This window comes from Oncorhynchus nerka, linkage group LG2, assembly GCF_034236695.1.
Source record: "Oncorhynchus nerka isolate Pitt River linkage group LG2, Oner_Uvic_2.0, whole genome shotgun sequence".
Lineage (NCBI taxonomy): Eukaryota > Metazoa > Chordata > Actinopteri > Salmoniformes > Salmonidae > Oncorhynchus > Oncorhynchus nerka.
This window is the reverse complement of record NC_088397.1, coordinates 9,451,538-9,473,126: the sequence shown is the minus strand read 5'-3', so window position 1 is coordinate 9,473,126 and position 21,589 is coordinate 9,451,538. Positions and strand designations below refer to the sequence as shown.

General features: G+C 45.8%; 2 protein-coding genes across 2 annotated transcripts in view; one reads left to right on the top strand and one right to left on the bottom strand.

Annotated features, from left to right (window-relative positions):
* LOC115126748 (R3H domain-containing protein 1-like) overlaps positions 1-282 on the bottom strand; it is a 60,922-nt gene extending 60,640 nt beyond the window's left edge. The window contains exon 1 of the mRNA XM_065022779.1: positions 202-282. The gene's annotated coding sequence lies outside the window, so the exon portion shown is untranslated. The remainder of the gene's footprint in view (positions 1-201) is intronic.
* On the top strand, positions 228-14,118 carry LOC115115339 (DNA annealing helicase and endonuclease ZRANB3-like). The gene is made up of 7 exons (XM_065020571.1): positions 228-316; positions 615-792; positions 10,846-10,864; positions 11,184-11,362; positions 13,621-13,658; positions 13,722-13,740; positions 13,863-14,118. The coding sequence occupies exons 2-7, from the start codon at positions 638-640 to the stop codon at positions 14,116-14,118; spliced, it is 666 nt and encodes a 221-aa protein (XP_064876643.1). The 5' UTR covers positions 228-316; positions 615-637.
* Positions 14,119-21,589: the final 7,471 nt, after the last annotated feature.

Here is a 21,589-nt window from a genome sequence, read left to right as displayed (position 1 = left end):
GGCATGTATAATCTCTTGTACATTTGAAGTGGGTTGAGCTGTAGCTAAAAACGTGGATGGGAATTTGCTGTGCATAGCTAGCTAGTTAGCTAACGTTACCGTGGAAGTTAATGTAACCGTATTTGTCAGAGTACCTTTGTAACCATCCTTCTCTATCCCTATTCTTCCTAGCATCAATAGTCTTCTCGTTCGTTGTCTTACCTTAACAGATATCCTTGCACTGGGTAACCCAGCAGTCTCTTAGCACCTTACCAATAAGAGCAGAGGAGCGGTCATCTCGTGGCAGTTCCGCAGCCTGTTCCTGATATTGTCGCAGGTAAATCCATGCCTTGAGATGACAGTTGAGCTGAGACATGGTGCATCACCATGAAGGCATTTTAAATAGGCATTTTAGTCATTTAGCAGACGCTCTTATCCATAGCATCTTACATTAGTTGGTGCATACATTTTCATACTGGCTCCCGTGGGAATCGAACCCACATGGAGCCAAATTTGAGTAGTGCCTCAATTTTTTTGCAAAATGCCAAAGCCAGGCCGGATGATTAATTGTCAGCCAGGGTTGGTCTTTCTTCTTACTGTTGTTTTTTCGCTCTCTCTCTTCATTCTCTGCAAAGGCATCTAAAAGTCAAGACGGGCCATGAGTGAGGTAAAGGATAGGGATTGTGATCCCCAGAACTCCCATGTTGACAGGAGATGGGACAGTCAGTTGTCAGTCCTCCCAGACAAGCTACAACAGAGACTGATGCCATTCCAAAAGGAGGGGGTCAAATTCGCCCTATCAAAGAATGGAAGGTAGGTGGTTGTTAGTGAATCAAGCCCTTTTTACATAAACAGCTTTGTCACAAAGTACTGTACAGTAACCTGGCCAAGGCCCCAAATAGTAAGCAGAAGCACAGTTTGTGCTCACTTTATTCACCAAGTCATTGTTACTTTAAAAGCAAAAAAATAGTTAAAATGTGTATTAAGCCTGTAACCTGAATCACCTCAGCCTCACACTATGTGAGCAGCAGAAGAAAAAGCCAGCCAGAGCCAGACTACTCGTCAGTCCGTCCCAGTCAGTCAGCCAGTCAGTCAGTCAGTCGATGTAAGAATCCCAGGGGACAGGCAGTCAGGGACAGTCAGGTCAGAGTAGTCAGCCTGAGCAGTAGATCAATACAGGGACAGTAGAAGTGCTGTACTGTGAGGATGAGTCATCCAGTCAATATGTTGGAGACATCAATGTGACCGTAAACACTATCTGGGCTTTGTAGGGTTCTGTGTACGGCCTCTCCATGGAGACGAGTGATGCAAGCTGTTAGCGATCAGGAGAGCCAGGTGCTGTGTTGGAGTTGTTGTAGTGGGACCAGAGGCTGAGGCAGATCAGAGCAACACACACATTGACTGCCAAGTTTGGTTAATCTTTTAGGACACCCTCCGTGGACAGAGGTTGACATGTTTGTATTGAAGAACTCTAGCTAATAGTTATAAATTATACAGACTCTTCTAATAGAGAATCAGGTTGTTTGATTGCCCACCTCGCATCAATATGTAGCCTGGTTTGGAATGAAGTTGATGCCAATTTATTTGATTTATTATTTGTATTTATTTATTTTATTATTTGTAATGCAATTTAGAAGGGCTGGGAGCCTGATAGTATCTGGGAGCCTGATAGTATCTGGGAGCCTGATAGTATCTGGGAGCCTGATAGTATCTGGGAGCCTGATAGTATCTGGGAGCCTGATAGTATCTGGGAGCCTGATAGTATCTGGGAGCCTGATAGTATCTGGGAGCCTGATAGTATCTGGGAGCCTGATAGTATCTGCCTGATAGTATCTGGGAGCCTGATAGTATCTGGGAGCCTGATAGTATCTGGGAGCCTGATAGTATCTGGGAGCCTGATAGTATCTGGGGGAGCCTGATAGTATCTGGGGCCTGATAGTATCTGGGAGCCTGATAGTATCTGGGGGAATAGTATCTTGGGAGCCTGATAGTTCCATTGCATCTGGGATGTCAGTTCCTGATTCAGTAATCCATTGCCTGATATGTCAGTTCCATTATTCTAATGGAGCCTGATAATGGGAGCCTGATTATCTGGGGCATGATAGTATCATTCCACTTGGGCCTGTCAGTTCATTGGGAGCCTGATAATGTCAGTTCCATTAGTTCTGGGAGCCTGATAGTTCTGGGAGCAGTGTCAGTTCCATTGCATTCCACTTATGATAATGTAGTGTCAGTTACATTGCATTCCACTTGGACATAATGTCAGTTCCATTGCATTCCACTTGGGCATAATGTCAGTTCCATTGCATTCCACTTGGACATAATGTCAGTTCCATTGCATTCCACTTGGGCATAATGTCAGTTCCATTGCATTCCACTTGGGCATAATGTCAGTTCCATTGCATTCCACTTGGGCATAATGTCAGTTCCATTGCATTCCACTTGGGCATAATGTCAGTTCCATTGCATTCCAGTTCCATTGCATTCCACTTGGGCATAATGTCAGTTCCATTGCATTCCACTTGGACATAATGTCAGTTCCATTGCATTCCACTTGGGCATAATGTCAGTTCCATTGCATTCCACTTGGGCATAATGTCAGTTACATTGCATTCCACTTGGGCATAATGTCAGTTCCATTGCATTCCACTTGGACATAATGTCAGTTCCATTGCATTCCACTTGGACATAATGTCAGTTCCATTGCATTCCACTTGGACATAATGTCAGTTCCATTGCATTCCACTTGGACATAATGTCAGTTCCATTGCATTCCACTTGGGCATAATGTCAGTTCCATTGCATTCCACTTGGGCATAATGTCAGTTCCATTGCATTCCACTTGGGCATAATGTCAGTTCCATTGCATTCCACTTGGGCATAATGTCAGTTCCATTGCATTCCACTTGGACATAATGTCAGTTACATTGCATTCCACTTGGACATAATGTCAGTTACATTGCATGCTCAGTTCCATTGCATTCCACTTGGACATAATGTCAGTTCCATTGCATTCCACTTGGGCATAATGTCAGTTCCATTGCATTCCACTTGGGCATAATGTCAGTTCCATTGCATTCCACTTGGGCATAATGTCAGTTCCATTGCATTCCACTTGGGCATAATGTCAGTTGGCTTAAACATTCTATTTGAATAAGGTTGTGCGAAGTACATCACATGCCATCTAACTAAAGCGTTATTGTAAGTGTCTGCCGGGGCCACTTGTAAGGGTTGCCACGCCGACGCTGGTGTTACAACAGATCAATAGACAGATAGACTGGGTTGTTGCTTCTCTTGCCTGAGCTTCAAAATCACTGTGATATTCAATACCACAGCCGATATTGATGTGTGCATCAAATCCCCGGACCCCAACACAGATCCCCAACACACAACTAGTCCCCTATGATATTCTCAGTTTGGATGTCATGTGTGATTTGTCACATCCTTAGCCAATAGATTTAAAGATATGACTTTAAAATAAGTTTAAACTACCCCCCTCTTTATTGTATGATATATAGTGTTTCATTTGAGATGGGGGGGTGTAATTGTCAGCCAGGCGTTTGCTTTGCTGAGCCAGACTAAGCAGAAACAGCTCTACATCAATTATAAAGACTTATTATTGAATTAATTACAAAATGCTGATTCATCACGATGCAGTGATGAGGAAAATGTGACAAGTATGTAAAATAGCTTTATTTTCATGCTGACAGAGGCCTAGTGAATGACTTCGCTTAATGATCCTAGAGCTTGTAGATCTGATAGGATTAGTGAGGTGTGTTCCCATTCAGAAAAAGTTGAAGTTTTATTGTTTTCACATGCACAAGTACAGTGAAATGCATTTTTTGTTAACTCTAAACCCAACAATACAGTCATCAATAACTGTGTAATACTAAAAAGAACGTAAGGTTGTTGATATTAAAAGATCGGTACAGGTCCCAGAAAAATCATCCCGCTACTTAAATAGCCTACCTGCCCGTTGATAAGAAAGCATGAATAATATGAATGTATGGTAATGTATGAGCCTCAGTGTAAGTAGTCTAGTCTATGCTCCATTCATTGAAGACAAGACAAAAGACTTAAATGATTGTGTGGAAGGTCAAAGACCCCGCCTCCATCCCGGGAGGAGGAGCTACGTTTACAGACATCTTGGTGCTGGTGGGTTTCACAGATAACATGAAAACGTTGTTCAACGTGCTGTTGTCAAGCAACGGTGGCAGTCAGAGCATCCTCCATGAAACCAGCTGCTGAACGGGCCTCCTATTCCCTTTATAGTGCATTACTTTTCACAACAGCCTGGGATAAAAAGGAGTGCACTACATAGGGAACAGGGTGCCTTTTGGGATGCACCCAGGTTATTGAAAGAAGAATGATTAATGCGTGGAGAAATGGAAAGCACCTGGCTGAAAGGAGCCTCTCTCGCTGTCTTTCTCCCTCTGTTTTCTCTCTCTCTATCTCTCGATCTCTCTCTCTCTCCTCCCTCCCTCTCTCCCTCCCTCTCTCCATCTCTCTACTCCCATTGTGTGTGTATGCATTATGCTGGTTGAGCAGAGTGGGCTGGCAATTAGAAGAAACACCAGTGGAAGGTGCTCATTAATCATGCTGTTCAACTGAAGGGGAGGGAGGGGGATAACAACTGCTTTTCTCATGGGTAGACTAGCTCTACCTACCTGGGCTACATTTTGAATACACCATGTCACGATCATTGCAGCAGACTAGCTCATTTTGAATACCTATGTCCGATCATTGCAGACTAGCTCTACCTACCTGGGCTACATTTTGAATACACCATGTCACGATCATTGCAGACTAGCTCTACCTACCTGGGCTACATTTTGAATACACCATGTCACGATCATTGCAGACTAGCTCTACCTACCTGGGCTACATTTTGAATACACCATGTCACGATCATTGCAGACTAGCTCTACCTACCTGGGCTACATTTTGAATATCACATCTCACGATCATTGCAGACTAGCTCTACCTACCTGGGCTACATTTGAATACACCTGGGCTACATTTTGAATACACATGTCACGATCATTGCAGACTAGCTCTACCTACCTGGGCTACATTTTGAATATCACATCTCACGATCATTGCAGACTAGCTCTACCTACCTGGGCTACATTTTGAATATCACATCTCACGATCATTGCAGACTAGCTCTACCTACCTGGGCTACATTTTGAATATCACATCTCACGATCATTGCAGACTAGCTCTACCTACCTGGGCTACATTTTGAATACAACATGTCACGATCATTGCAGACTAGCTCTACCTACCTGGGCTACATTTTGAATATCACATCTCACGATCATTGCAGACTAGCTCTACCTTCCTGGGCTACATTTTGAATATCACATCTCACGATCATTGCAGACTGGTGTTGCCTACCTGTGGTACATTTTACATTCAAGTAATTTAACAGGGGCGGCAGGGTAGCCTAGTGGTTAGAGCGTTGGACTAGTAACCGAAAGGTTGCAAGTTCGAATCCCCGAGCTGACAAGGTACAAATTTGTCGTTCTGCCCCTGAACAGGCAGTTAACCCACTGTTCCTAGGCCGTCATTGAAAATAAGAATTTGTTCTTAACTGACTTGCCTAGTAAAATAAAGGTAAAATAAAAATAAAAAATCCACAGAGACTTACAATCAGTCCATTCTACTAAAGAAGCCCAAACGACCACGAACAGCCATGATAATCATAATTAGGAGAAGCCTAAAACCTATTTCAATATACAGTGCATTCTGGAAGTATTCAGACCCCTTGACTTATTCTAAAATTGATTACATAGTCCCCCCCCCCATCAATCTACCCACAATACCCCATAATGACAAAGCAAAAACAGATTTTTAGAAATGTTTGCAAATGTATAAAATAAATAAATAAACGTAAATATCAAATGTACATAAGCATTCAGTACTCAGTACTTTGTTGAAGCACCTTTGGCAGCGATTACAGCATCGAGTCTTCTTGGGTATGACGCTACAAGCTTGGCACACCTGTATTTGGGGAGTTTCTCCCATTGTTCTATGCAGATCCTCTCAAGCTCTGTCAGGTTGTATGGGGAGCGTCGCTGCACAGCTATTTTTAGGTCTCCCCAGAGATGTTTGATCGGGTTCAGGTCCGGGCTCTGGCTCTGGCTAGGCCACTTGAGCATTCAGAGACTTGTCCCGAAGCCACTCCTGCGTTGTCTTGGCTGTGTGCTTAGGATCGTTGTCCTGTTGAAAGTTGAACCTTCACTCTGGAGCAGGTTCTCATCATGGATCTCTCTGTACTTTGCTCTGTTCATCTTTCCCTCGATCCTGACTAGTCTCCCAGTCCCTGGCGCTGAAAAACCTCCCCGCAGCATGATGCTGCCACCACCATGCTTCACCGTAGGGGTGGTGCCAGGTTTCCTCCAGACATGACACTTGGCATTCAGGCCAAAGAGTTTTATCAGATCAGACCAGAGAATCTTGTTTCACGGTCTGAGAGTCCTTTAGGTGCCTTTTGGCAAATTCCAAGCAGGCTGTCATGTGCCTTTTACTGAGGAGTGGCTTCCGTCTGGCCACTCTACCATAAAGGCCTGATTGGTGGAGTGCTGCAGAGATGGTTGTCCTTCTGGAAGGTTCTCCCATCTCCATACAAGAACTCTGGAGCTCTGTCAGAGTGACTATTGGGTTCTTGGTCACCTCCCTGACCAAGGCGCTTCTCCCCCGAGTGCTCAATTTGGCTGGGAGGCCAGCTCTAGGAAGAGTCTTGTTGGTTCCAAACTTCTTACATTTAAGAATGATGGAGGCCACTGTGTTCTTGGGGACCTTCAATGCTGCAGAAATGTTTTGGTTTTCTATCCACAGGGAAGGGGTCTGAATACTTTCCGAATGCACTGTAGCTACTATCTGAAAAATAAATGCTAGAAAGAGTGTTGGTGGAATCCGTCATGAACAGGGAGGTGTGGATAAAAGCCTGTTTTGTAAAAGCTGGTGGAGGGAACAGGCTAACAGCGTATAACCTTGTGAGCAGGGTAATAAAACTGTCATCATTGATCTGTGGACCTACTACAATTAGAATTGTAAAGGGAGGAAGCTGTGATGTGATTATGTTTTGAGTGGCAGTGGCTCTGTTGTATCCAACTGATGGACAGACCTGAATGGAAATCATACCTCTTATTTGTGCTGATATTGATTATGTCATAATACATTTAGCAATATCAACTTGATTCTCAGTTTGAAATGGGGACCATAGTCTAGGCTATATTGTTACTTCACACTCACTAGACTTATTTATATATATATATATATATATATATATATATACACACTACAGGGTCTTCAGAAAGTATTCATACCCCTTGACTTATTCCACATTTTGTTGTGTTAGTGTTACGTTCCCCAGCAAGAATGTCACTCAAACAGAAGGAACTAACAGAGTCACTGACAACAGCCTAAACAGGTGAGGTTTAGGAGGGGTTCTGAAAGACACTCATGGAGGTGTCCACTGAAAGTTGACTAGCAACAACGGGGACCTAAAAGACGCTCACCAAACTCACCTAAGAGACACTCACTAAAAGACACTCACCAACGTGTTAGACGGGTGATGCGCAGTTCCTGGTTTTCTCCAGACATAGCGCTTTGCATTCAGGCCGAAGAGTTCAATTTCAGTCTCATCAGACCACAGAATCTTTTTCCTTATGATCTGAGTCTCAGGTGCCTTTTTGCAAACTCCAGTCGTGCTGTCAAGTGCCTTTTTTTTCAGGAGTGGCTTCCGTCTGGCAACTCTCCCATAAAGCCCAGATTGGTGAAGTGCTGTAGATACACAGTTGTTCTTCTGGCATGTTCTCCCATCTCAGTCAAGGAACTCTGTACTTTTGTCAGTGGTCATTGAGTTCTTGGTCACCTCTCTGACCAAGGTCCTTCTTGACCAGTTGTTCAGTTTGGTCAGAGGGCCAGCTGTAGACAGAGCCTGGGTAGTTCCAAGGTCCTTCTTGACCAGTTGTTCAGTTTGGTCAGAGGGCCAGCTGTAGACAGAGCCTGGGTAGTTCCAAGGTCCTTCTTGACCAGTTGTTCAGTTTGGTCAGAGGGCCAGCTGTAGACAGAGTCTGGGTAGTTCCAAGGTCCTTCTTGACCAGTTGTTCAGTTTGGTCAGAGGGCCAGCTGTAGACAGAGTCTGGGTAGTTCCATAATTCTCTCAATGATGGAGACCACTGTGCTCTTGGAATCAATTGTTTTATACCCTCCCCCAGATATATGCCTCATGACAATTCTATCTTGGAGCTCTACGGACAGTTCCCTGGACTTCAGGGGATAGGTCCTGCTCTGACATGCACTGTCATCTGTGGGACCTTATATAGACAGGTGGGTTTCTTTCTATGTCCAAACAATTGAATTGGCCACAGGTGGACTCCAGTCAAGTTGTGGTGACGTCTCATCGTTGATCAAAGGAAATTGGATGCACCTGAGCTCAATTGGGAGTGTCATAGCAAAGGGGTGTGAATACATTTTGATATTTCTGTATTTAATTTTCAGTAAATTAGCAACTTTCTAAAAACATGTTTTTACTTTGTCATTATGGGTATTGTGTGTAGATGGGTGAGAGAAATTCAGGCTGTAACACAACAAAATGTGGAATAGGTCCAGGGGTCTGAATACTCCCTGAAGACACTGTACATACATACTCACTCACTACCGGAAGGTTGCAAGTTCAAACCCCGAGCTGACAAGGTACAAATCTGTCGTTCCGCCCCTGAACAGGCAGTTAATCCACTGTTCCTAGGCCGTCATTGAAAATAAGAATTAGTTCTTAACTGACTTGCCTAGTTAAATAAAGGTAAAATAAAATAAAAAAATAAATTGACACTCCCACACAAAACCCACACACATTCATATACACTACATATGCTAACACACACATACCGACACAACACAAACACACATGCACGTGCACACACACACTTTTACACTCATCACTGTTACTGCTACTCTGTTCTTTATTTTTCTCTTAATATTATCTATCCTGACGCCTAGTCACTTTACCCTGCCTTCATCTACATATCTACCTCAAATACCTTATTATTATCTATCCTGATGCCTAGTCACTTTACCCTGCCTTCATGTACATATCTACCTCAAATACCTTCTTATTATTATCTATCCTGATGTCTAGTCACTTTACCCTGCCTTCATCTACATATCTACCTCAAATACCTTATTATTATCTATCCTGATGTCTAGTCACTTTACCCTGCCTTCATGTACATATCTACCTCAAATACCTTATTATTATCTATCCTGATGTCTAGTCACTTTACCCTGCCTTATGTACATATCTTTATTATCTGATGTCTAGTCACTTTACCCTGCCTTCATATACATATCTACCTCAAATACCTTATTATTATCTATCCTGATGCCTGTTCACTTTACCCTGCCTTCATATACATATCTACCTCAAATACCTTATTATTATCTATCCTGATGCCTAGTCACTTTACCCTGCCTTCATGTACATATCTACCTCAAATACCTTATTATTATCTATCCTGATGCCTGTTCACTTTACCCTGCCTTCATATACATATCTACCTCAATTACCTTATTATTATTATCTATCCTGATGCCTGTTCACTTTACCCTGCCTTCATATACATATCTACCTCAATTACCTTATTATTATTATCTATCCTGATGCCTAGTCACTTTACCCTGACTTCATGTACATATCTACCTCAAATACCTTATTATTATTATCTATCCTGATGCCTAGTCACTTTACTCTGCCTTCATCTACATATCTACCTCAAATACCTTATTATTATCTATCCTGACGCCTAGTCACTTTACCCTGCCTTCATATACATATCTACCTCAAATACCTCGTACCTCTGCACGTTGATCTGGTACTGGTACTTCCTGTATATAGCTCCACATTGATCTGGTACTTCCTGTATATAGCTCCACATTGATCTGGTACGGGTACTTCCAGTATGTAGCTGCACATTGATCTAGTACTGGTATTCCTGTATATAGCTCCACATTGATCTGGTACTGTACTTCCTGTATATAGCTGCACATTGATCTAGTACTGGTACTTCCTGTATATAGCTGCACATTGATCTGGTACTGGTACTTCCTGTATATAGCTCCACATTGATCTGGTACTGGTACTGGTACTTCCTGTATATAGCTCCACATTGATCTGGTACTGGCACTTCCTGTATATAGCTCCACATTGATCTGGTACTGGTACTTCCTGTGTATAGCTCCACATTGATCTGGTACTGGCACTTCCTGTATATAGCTCCACATTGATCTGGTACTGGTACTTCCTGTATATAGCTCCACATTGATCTGGTACTGGTACTGGTACTTCCTGTATATAGCTCCACATTGATCTGGTACTGGCACTTCCTGTATATAGCTCCACATTGATCTGGTACTGGTACTTCCTGTGTATAGCTCCACATTGATCTGGTACTGGCACTTCCTGTATATAGCTCCACATTGATCTGGTACTGGTACTTCCTGTATATAGCTCCACATTGATCTGGTACTGGTACTTCCTGTGTATAGCTCCACATTGATCTGGTACTGGTACTTCCTGTATATAGCTCCACATTGATCTGATACTTTCTGTATAACTCCATTCTTGTGTATTTAATTGTATTTCTCTTGTGTTACAATTTTGAATTTGTATTATTATTTTTAAACTGCGTTGTTGGGAAGGGCTCGTAAACGAGCATTACACGGTAAAGTCTACACCTGTTGTATTCGGCGCATGTGACCAATCCATTTTGATTTGATTGCTAGTGCAATATTGCGTGACTACATGAAGTATTCTATGTCCTCCACTCTCAACCCCCGTCGTTCTCTTCTCTGTTTCAGGTGTATGATCGCAGATGAGGTAAGCCCTGAGGCACACACACAACCCAACTCCCCAGTCCTATCAAATCTATTTTCCTCAAATAATATATGCTATGCTTCCCTCTGAATTAATTCGTCAAGTTTAAGAAACCTTCCTAGCCATGTAATCATTTTTGACATAAAGTCATTCTAGAATGTATTGGTGTCTCAGAATGTCAGGAACATTCCATCACATGCTTACTTTGAGCCAGGCAATGATTGTGTTCGGTTTGTTTTGTTTTTGAAATGAGTTTTCATGGATTATATACATCCATCATTGTTTTCATCCTCCACATTGTACTGTTAATCCTCTCTTCCAGATGGGTCTAGGGAAGACGGTGCAGGCGATCTCTGTGGCCTACGCCTACAGACAGGAGTGGCCTCTGCTCATCGTGGTGCCCTCCTCTCTAAAGTACCCCTGGATCGAGGAGATGGAGAGGTGGATCCCTGAGCTCAACCCTGGAGATATCAACCTGGTGGAGACCAAGAGTGACACGCTGTACGTTACCCCATGTTAACTTCACCTGGACTCAGGTCTGCTTTTCCTGCGCTGCTTGGTTGTGGTCCTGGTTTCCCTACTGAAGTTCTCCACCTGTTAAAATGCAGGTTAATGTTTTTAGTTTTTTCTAGAGGCACCTCTGCAGAGTGGTCACTAACTAGCACAGCCACAAAGTCATCAACTCTTAAACCTAACCTTAACCACACTGCTAACCCTAATGTCTAACCTTAACCACACTGCTAACCCTAATGTCTAACCTTAACCACACTGCTAACCCTAATGTCTAACCCTAACCTTAACCACACTGCTAACCCTAATGTCTAACCTTAACCACACTGCTAACCCTAATGTCTAACCTTAACCACACTGCTAACCCTAATGTCTAACCTTAACCACACTGCTAACCCTAATGTCTAACCTTAACCACACTGCTAACCCTAATGTCTAACCCTAACCACACTGCTAACCCTAATGTCTAACCTTAACCACACTGTCTAACCCTAACCCTAATGTCTAACCTTAACCACACTGCTAACCCTAATGTAACCTAACCCTAACCCACACTGCTAACCCTAATGTCTAACCTTAACCACACTGCTAACCCTAATTTCTAACCTTAACCACACTGCTAACCCTAATTTCTAACCTTAACCACACTGCTAACCCTAATGTCTAACCTTAACCACACTGCTAACCCTAATGTCTAACCTTAACCACACTGCTAACCCTAATGTCTAACCCTAACCACACTGCTAACCCTAATGTCTAACCTTAACCACACTGCTAACCCTAATGTCTAACCTTAACCACACTGCTAACCCTAATGTCTAACCCTAACCACACTGCTAACCCTAATGTCTAACCCTAACCACACTGCTAACCCTAATGTCTAACCTTAACCACACTGCTAACCCTAATGTCTAACCCTAACCACACTGCTAACCCTAATGTCTAACCCTAACCTTAACCACACTGCTAACCCTAATGTCTAACCCTAACCACACTGCTAACCCTAATGTCTAACCTTAACCACACTGCTAACCCTAATGTCTAACCCTAACCACACTGCTAACCCTAATGTCTAACCCTAATGTCTAACCCTAATGTCTAACCTAACCCCTAACCCTAATGTCTAACCCTAATGTCTAACTGCTAACCCTAATGTCTAACCCTAACCACACTACTAACCCTAATGTCTAACCTACCACACTGCTAACCCTAATGTCTAACCCTAATGTCTAACCCTAATGTCTAACCCTAATGTCTAACCCTAATGTCTAACCCTAATGTCTAACCCTAATGTCTAACCCTAACCACACTGCTAACCCTAATGTCTAACCCTAATGTCTAACCCTAATGTCTAACCCTAATGTCTAACCCTAATGTCTAACCTTAATGTCTAACCCTAATGTCTAACTATAACCTTCAATTAACCCTAAAAAAGCTCATTTTTAACCCTAATGATTTTAACAACATAGTAACCCTAATGTTGACTTTGCACTGGTCTAACCCTAAATGAGATCTTTCAGTTCTGCCTCCTGGACAAGACTCATGACAATAAATGTTAACCTGCAGTTTAAAATTGTAAAACCACAAACCCTAATGATATTTTCATTCCTGCTAAATGAACCCTTTAACCACACTGCTAACCCTAATGTCTAACCTCAATCAATTTAGTTCAACCCTGACAGTATCAGTACAGCAGCAGTCAATGTTTTCACTGTTAAGATTATTGATAATCCCTAATGTCTCTGTCCACTCTACAGAGGCTAACCCTATAACCCTAACCAGTTAACGGGCTGGTCTAACCCTAATGACCCATTAAGAACACTCTATAACCCATTATAACCTCTATAACCCTAACCCTATGTGTAATACAGGGGAACCCTAATGTCTAAGGTAACAGTGTTGGGTTAACCATGTCTAACCCTGCTCACCACAGACCCTCATTATAACCCATTATAAACCTGTGTGTTATATAGGGGATCAGTAGCAGTAAGGTAACAGTGTTGGGTTACACTGCTAACCACAGACCCATTATAACACTCTATAACCCTCTGTGTGTAATAACCACACAGCTAGCCCTAAGGTAACAGTGTTGGGTTACACTGCTAACCCACAGACTAATTATAACCCATTATAACCCTCTCTGTGTGTTATATAGGGGATCAGTAGCAGTAAGGTAACCCAGTGTTGGGTAACGGGCTGCTCACCACAGACCCATTATAACCCATTATAACCCTCTGTGTGTTATATAGGGGGATCAGTAGCAGTAAGGTAACAGTGTTGGGTTACGGTCTAACCCTGCTCACCACAGACTCATTATAACCCATTATAACCCTCTCTGTGTGTTATATAGGGGGATCAGTAGCAGTAAGGTAACCCAGTGTTAAGTTACGGGCTGCTAACCACACACCCATTATAACCCATTATAACCCTCTGTGTGTTATATAGGGGGATCAGTAGCAGTAAGGTAACAGTAAAAGTGTGCTCACCACAGATGCACGCCCCTGGTGGAGGCTCTGACCAGACAGAGGTTTAATGTGGTGGTGGTGGATGAGTCCCACTACCTCAAGTCCAGGAACGCAGCCAGGTCTAGGATACTGGTACCACTCATCCAAAACGCCAGTGGGCGGGCCATCCTACTGACGGGCACCCCGGCCCTGGGACGGCCAGAGGACTTGTACGGTTCCCCCCGAAGGTCCAAACACACGCCATCCCCCGATCACACATTTCTGTCCTATTCTGACGTTTGAACCAGCTTGGCTCGCTGGGATCCTATCATTCCTTCAGTACGTCACAGATCTGCATTGAACCTGTCTGCAGAGGAAACCTAGAGGAAGCATGGGAAGGGCTGTGATTGGTAGGAAGTACAGATGGTCTCTGATTGAAACCATTGCAGCTCTGTTCTTTCTGTAGTATTTATAACTTTAAAATGACACACACACACACACACACCAGCCACAGAGCCCGTGCCAGAGAACCAGCATCCTCCCTTCCTTCCACCCACACCCTATTGTTCCCGACACCAAACCTTCCATTTCCCCTAACAGCAGAGTATTCTTCAACAGCAGAGTACCCTGTAACAGCAGAGTACCCTGTAACAGCAGACTTTACCCTGTAACAGCAGAGTATTCTGTAACAGCAAGATTCATGACAATAAATTCTTAACAGCAGAGTATTCTGTAACAGCAGATAGTATTCTGTAACAGCAGAGTATTCTGTAACAGCAAGTTGTAACAGCAGAGTATCTGTACAGCAGCAGTCAATCTTTAACAGCAGAGATTACCCTGTAACAGCAGAGTGTCTCTGTAACAGCAGAGTACCCTGTAACAGCAGAGTATTCTGTAACAGCAGAGTATTCTGTAACAGCAGAGTATTCTGTAACAGCAGAGTATTCTGTAACAGCAGAGTATTCTGTAACAGCAGAGTATTCTGTAACAGCAGAGTATTCTGTAACAGCAGAGTATTCTGTAACAGCAGAGTACCCTGTAACAGCAGAGTATTCTGTAACAGCAGAGTATTCTGTAACAGCAGAGTATTCTGTAACAGCAGAGTATTCTGTAACAGCAGAGTATTCTGTAACAGCAGAGTATTCTTGGCTCCACTGGGCTGCTGCAGTGTTATATGAGGATTCACAGTGGTTAACAGTGCTGTAGTTATCACAGTGGCTGAGTTATTACGGGCTGCTCACAGTGGCTGTACCCATTATTCACAGTGGCTGTAGTTATTCACAGTGGCTGTAGTTATTCACAGTGGCTGTAGTTATTCACATGGCTGCTGCCTGAAAAGCTCCATTTGAATAATTGTCCATTATTATCATCATGGTAGAAATGTTCCGTTTAGTGCCTTGAAGAGTGATGATGGTTAGAATGGAGGGGGGGCAGAACACATCTCTCTCACACACGCTCACTCACAGACTCACACACACATTACACCCTCTCTGTTCACACAGGGGATCAGTAGCACACAGGTAACACACACACACACACACAGACCCATTATACCCTTATACACCCTCTCTGTCACACATCTCACTCATCACACAGTACATAACATTTATTATGTTTCCACAGACTCATTACACCCATTATAACCTCTCTCCTAGGATGTTTAACGTGGAGGACACGCAGTAATAACAGTGTTGTAACGCCCACTACAGGTAACACCCTACACACACACATACATACATACATACATACATTATACACACATACAAACCACAGTGTGTAATAATGACCATTGTCATGGTGAAAATGCTACTTCTCCCAAAATGACAAACAGCAGTGTGTACATCCCTCTCTGGGATCAGTAGCAGTAATGACAGTGTTGTTACTGCAGCAGACAGACACACTGACCCAAACCCTGGTGTCTGTCCCTCTCAGGGTCTTTGGTAACAGCAGAGTAACAGTGTTGGGACTGACACACTGACTCATTATAACCCATTATAACCCTCTGGTCTTTAGGGGTAACAGGAGACAGTGGGACTGTTATTGTCCTCCAGGTTCTTTGGTTGGAGACAAGGGTCAGTAACAGGATCAGACAGTAAGGGTGTTGTTATTGTCTGCTCCTCTCAGGTTCTTTGGTAACAGGAGACAGTGGGACTGTTATTGTCTGTCCCTCCTCAGGTTCTTTGGTAACAGGAGACAGGGGCCTAGGGTCTTTGGTAATCCAGGAGACAGTGGGACTGTTATTGTCTGTCCCTCCAGGGTCTTGGGTAACAGGAGACAGTGGGACTGTTTATGCCATCTGTCCCTTCCAGGGTCTATTTGGTAACAGGAGACAGTGGGACTGTCATTGTCTGTCCCTCCCAGGTTCTTTGGTAACCTGGAGACCAGGGGCCCAGGGCTTTGGTAACAGGAGATGGTGGGACTGTTATTGTCTGTCCATTCCTCAGGTTCTTTTGGTAACAGGAGACAGGGGACTGGTCTTTGTAACAGGAGACAGTAACAGGAGACACTGTTATTGTCTGTCCCTCTCAGGTTGTTTGGTAACAGGAGACAGTGGGACCATTGTCTGTCCCTCCAGGTTCTTTGGTAACAGGAGACAGTGGGACTGTTATTGTCTGTCCCTCCCAGGTTCTTTGGTAACAGGAGACAGTGGGACTGTTATTGTCTGTCCCTCTCAGGTTGTTTGGTAACAGGAGACAGTGGGACTGTTATTGTCTGTCCCTCTCAGGTTGTTTGGTAACAGGAGACAGTGGGACTGTTATTGTCTGTCCCTCTCAGGTTGTTTGGTAACAGGAGACAGTGGGACTGTTATTGTCTGTCCCTCTCAGGGTGTTTGGTAACAGGAGACAGTGGGACTGTTATTGTCTGTCCCTCTCAGGTTCTTTGGTAACAGGAGACAGTGGGACTGTTATTGTCTGTCCCTCTCAGGTTCTTTGGTAACAGGAGACAGTGGGACTGTTATTGTCTGTCCCTCTCAGGTTCTTTGTAACAGGAGACAGTGGGACTGTTATTGTCTGTCCCTCCCAGGTTCTTTGGTAACAGGAGACAGGGGCCCAGGGTCTTTGGTAACAGGAGACAGTGGGACTGTTATTGTCTGTCCCTCTCAGGGTCTTGGGTAACAGGAGACAGTGGGACTGTTTATGATCTGTCCCTCTCCGGGTCTTTGGTAACAGGAGACAGTGGGACTGTTATTGTCTGTCCCTCCCAGGTTCTTTGGTAACAGGAGACAGGGGCCCAGGGTCTTTGGTAACAGGAGACAGTGGGACTGTTATTGTCTGTCCCTCCCAGGTTCTTTGGTAACAGGAGACAGGGGCCCAGGGTCTTTGGTAACAGGAGACAGTGGGACTGTTATTGTCTGTCCCTCTCAGGTTGTTTGGTAACAGGAGACAGTGGGACTCACTCACTATTGTCTGTCCCTCATTCAGGTTCTTTTGTAACAGGAGACAGTGGGACTGTTATTGTCTGTCCCTCCCAGGTTGTTTGGTAACAGGAGACAGTGGGACTGTTATTGTCTGTCCCTCCCAGGTTCTTTGGTAACAGGAGACAGTGGGACTGTTATTGTCTGTCCCTCTCAGGTTGTTTGGTAACAGGAGACAGTGGGACTGTTATTGTCTGTCCCTCTCAGGTTGTTTGGTAACAGGAGACAGTGGGACTGTTATTGTCTGTCCCTCTCAGGTTGTTTGGTAAACAGGAGACAGTGGGGACTGTTATTGTCTGTCCCTCTCAGGGTCTTTGGTAACAGGAGACAGTGGGACTGTTATTGTCTGTCCCTCTCAGGTTGTTTGGCAACAGGAGACAGTGGGACTGTTATTGTCTGTCCCTCCCAGGGTCTTTGGTAACAGGAGACAGTGGGACTGTTATTGTCTGTCCCTCTCAGGGTCTTTGGTAACAGGAGACAGTGGGACTGTTATTGTCTGTCCCTCCCAGGTTCTTTGGTAACAGGAGACAGTGGGACTGTTATTGTCTGTCCCTCCCAGGTTCTTTGGTAACAGGAGACAGTGGGACAGTCGTGGTGCCCTCATCTAGAGGAACTCCACCAGGTCTCAGTGAAATCATGATGGAGGCTGAAGGTCCAGGTCCTCCCCAGCTTGGTAAAATACGACAGTGGGACATCCCCTTCTGACCTCCCAAAGGTTCCAAGGTAACGGACAGACAGACGGGCAAACAGTCTTTGGTAACAGGAGACACGCTGGGACTGGACGGTCGGACTCCCAGGGGTTCGGGGTTAGGCAGAGGGGAGACGGGGTCTTTAGGCAGAGGGGAGACTGGGGTGCTAGGGATGTTAGGCAGAGGGGAGACTGGGTGCTAAGGCAGAGGGGAGACTGGGTGCTAGGCAGAGGGGAGACTGGGTAAGGCAGAGGAGACAGTGGGACTGGGAGACTGGGTGCTAAGGCAGAGGGGAGACTGGGTGCTAGGCAAGGGGAGACAGTGGGTGCTGGCAGAGGGGAGACTCAGGGTCTTAGGCAGAGGGGAGACAGTGGGTGCTAGGCAGAGGGGAGACGGGGTGCTAGGCAGAGGGGAGACGGGGTGCTAGGCTGTCCCTCTCGGGGTGCTAGGCAGAGGGGGAGACGGGGTGCTAGGCAGAGGGGAGACGGGTTGCTAGGCAAGGGGAGACGGGGTGCTAGGCAGTCCCTCTCGGGGTGCTAGGCAGAGGGGAGACGGGGTGCTAGGCAGAGGGGAGACGGGGTGCTAGGCAGAGGGGAGACGGGGTGCTAGGCAGTCCCTCCCAGGGTCTTTGGCAGAGGGGAGACGGGGTGCTAGGCAGAGGGGAGGCAGGCGGGGTGCTTAGGCAGAGGGGAGACAGTGGGTGCTAGGCAGAGGGGAGACGGGGTGCTAAGGCAGAGGGGAGACAGTGGGGTGCTAGGCAGAGGGGAGGTTCGGGGTGCAGGCAGAGGGGAGAGTCGGGTGCTCAGGCAGAGGGGAGACTGGGTGCTAGGCAGAGGGAGACTGGGTGCTAAGGCAGGGGGAGAGGTGCTAGGCAGAGGGGAGACGGGGTGCTAGGCAGAGGGGAGACGGGGTGCTAGGCAGAGGGGAGACTGGGTGCTAGGCAGAGGGGAGACAGGGTGCTAGGCAGAGGGGAGACGGGGTACTAGGCAGAGGGGAGACGGGGTGCTAGGCAGAGGGGAGACGGGGTGCTAGGCAGAGGGGAGACGGGGTGCTAGGCAGAGGGGAGACGGGGTGCTAGGCAGAGGGGAGACGGGGTGCTAGGCAGAGGGGGAGACGGGGTGCTAGGCAGAGGGGAGACTGGGTGCTAGGCAGAGGGGAGACTGGGTGCTAGGCAGAGGGGAGACGGGGTGCTAGGCAGAGGGGAGACGGGGTGCTAGGCAGAGGGGAGACGGGGTGCTAGGCAGAGGGGAGACGGGGTGCTAGGCAGAGGGGAGACTGGGTGCTAGGCAGAGGGGAGACGGGGTGCTAGGCAGAGGGGAGACTGGGTGCTAGGCAGAGGGGAGACTGGGTGCTAGGCAGAGGGGAGACTGGGTGCTAAATATTCTGAAAATATCCCCTCATTATCATATCTCTCTCTCTCACACTCCCCCACCCTCCCTCTCTTGCTCTCCCATCCTGTTGCTCGGCAATAGTATCTAATTTACACTAGTTATCATTTTATCTCCCATTGCCATATGGTTTTTATTTCAGTCTTGCCCTTTTCCGTTCATAAGTAAAGTAGCCTTTCATACTGATCAGCACTCGCTGTCTGTTCTATAAAACTGAATGCATATTCAAACATTCGCCAGTTCATTTCTATTTCATTGAACTTTATTTCCATCATATCTGCATTTTGTGGACTCTTTTAACCACGATGAGCTCTGTGGACAGTATACTCAGCTCTCTACCCTGTGAGCTCTATACCGCTCTATCCTGTGAGCTCTATACCTCTCTACCCTGTGAGCTCTCTACCCTGTGAGCTCTCTACCCTGTGAGCTCTATACCGCTCTACCCTGTGAGCTCTCTACCCTGTGAGCTCTATACCGCTCTACCCTGTGAGCTCTCTACCCTGTGAGCTCTATAGCGCTCTACCCTGTGAGCTCTCTACCCTGTGAGCTCTATACCGCTCTACCCTGTGAGCTCTCTACCCTGTGAGCTCTATACCGCTCTACCCTGTGAGCTCTCCTACCCTGTGAGCTCTATACCGCTCTGCCCTGTGAGCTCTCTACCCTGTGAGCTCTATACCGCTCTACCCTGTGAGCTCTCTACCCTGTGAGCTCTCTACCCTGTGAGCTCTATACCGCTCTACCCTGTGAGCTCTCTACCCTGTGAGCTCTATACCCTACCCTGAGCTCCTACCCTGTGAGCTCTATACCGCTCTACCCTGTGAGCTCTCTACCCTGTGAGCTCTATACCGCTCTACCCTGTGAGCTCTAGAGCTCTCTACCCTGTGAGCTCTATACCTCTCTACCCTGTGAGCTCTCTACCGCCTATCCTGTGAGCTCTATACCGCTCTACCCTGTGAGCTCTCTACCCTGTGAGCTCTATACCGCTCTACCCTGTGAGCTCTAGAGCTCTCTACCCTGTGAGCTCTATACCTCTCTACCCTGTGAGCTCTATACCGCTCTATCCTGTGAGCTCTATACCGCTCTACCCTGTGAGCTCTCTACCCTGTGAGCTCTATACCGCTCTACCCTGTGAGCTCTATACCCTGTGAGCTCTATACCTCTCTACCCTGTGAGCTCTATACCTCAAATCAAATTGATTTATAAAGCCCTTCTTACATCAGCTGATATCTCAAAGTGCTGTACAGAAACCCAGCCTAAAACCCCAAACAGCAAGCAATGCAGGTGTAGAAGCACGGTGGCTAGGAAAAACTCCCTAGAAAGGCCAGAATCTAGGAAGAAACCTAGAGAGGAACCAGGCTATGAGGGGTGGCCAGTCCTCTTCTGGCTGTGCCGGGTGGAGATTATAACAGAACATGGCCAAGATGTTCAAATGTTCATAAATGACCAGCAGGGTCAAATAATAATGATCACAGTAGTTGTCGATGGTGCAACAGGTCAGCACCTCAGGAGTAAATGTCAGTTGGCTTTTCATAGCCGATCATTGAGAGGATCTCTACCGCTCCTGCTGTCTCTAGAGAGTTGAGAACAGCAGGTCTGGGACAGGTAGCACGTCCGGTGAACAGGTCAGGGTACCATAGCCGCAGGCAGAACAGTTGAAACTGGAGCAGCAGCACGACCAGGTGGACTGGGGACAGCAAGGAGTCATCAGGCCAGGTAGTCCTGAGGCATGGTCCTAGGGCTCAGGTCCTCCGAAAGAGAGAGAGAGAAAGAAAGAGCGAGAATTAGAGAGAGCATACTTAAATTCACACAGGACACCGGATAAGACGGGAGAAGTACTCCAGATATAACAGACTGACCCTAGCCTCCCGACACAAACTACTGCAGCATAAATACTGGAGGCTGAGACAGGAGGGGTCAGGAGACACTGTGGCCCCATCCCATATACCTCTGTACACTGTGAGCTCTATAGCTCTGTACCCTGTGAGCTCTATATCTTGTGAGCTCTAAACTCGGTGATCTCTATATCCTGTGATCTCTATAGCTCTGTACCCTGTGAGCTCTATATCTTGTGAGCTCTAAACTCTGATCTCTATATCCTGTGAGCTCTATAGCTCTACCCTGTGAGCTCTAAACTCTGTGTGCTCTATACCCTGTAAGCTCTATAGCTCTCTATCCTGTGAGCTCTAAACTCTGTGATCTCTATATCCTGTGAGCTCTATAGCTCTACCCTGTGAGCTCTAAACTCTGTGTGCTCTATAAACTAAGTGTGAACTCTATAATCT

Coding starts and splice junctions, on each gene's coding strand:
- LOC115115339 (XM_065020571.1), top strand. CDS start 638: ATGAGTGAGGTAAAGGATAGGGATTGTGATCCCCAGAACTCCCATGTT. Junction 11,363..13,620: donor GAGACCAAGAGTGACACGCT/GTACGTTACCCC, acceptor TGTGTTATATAG/GGGGATCAGTAGCAGTAAGG.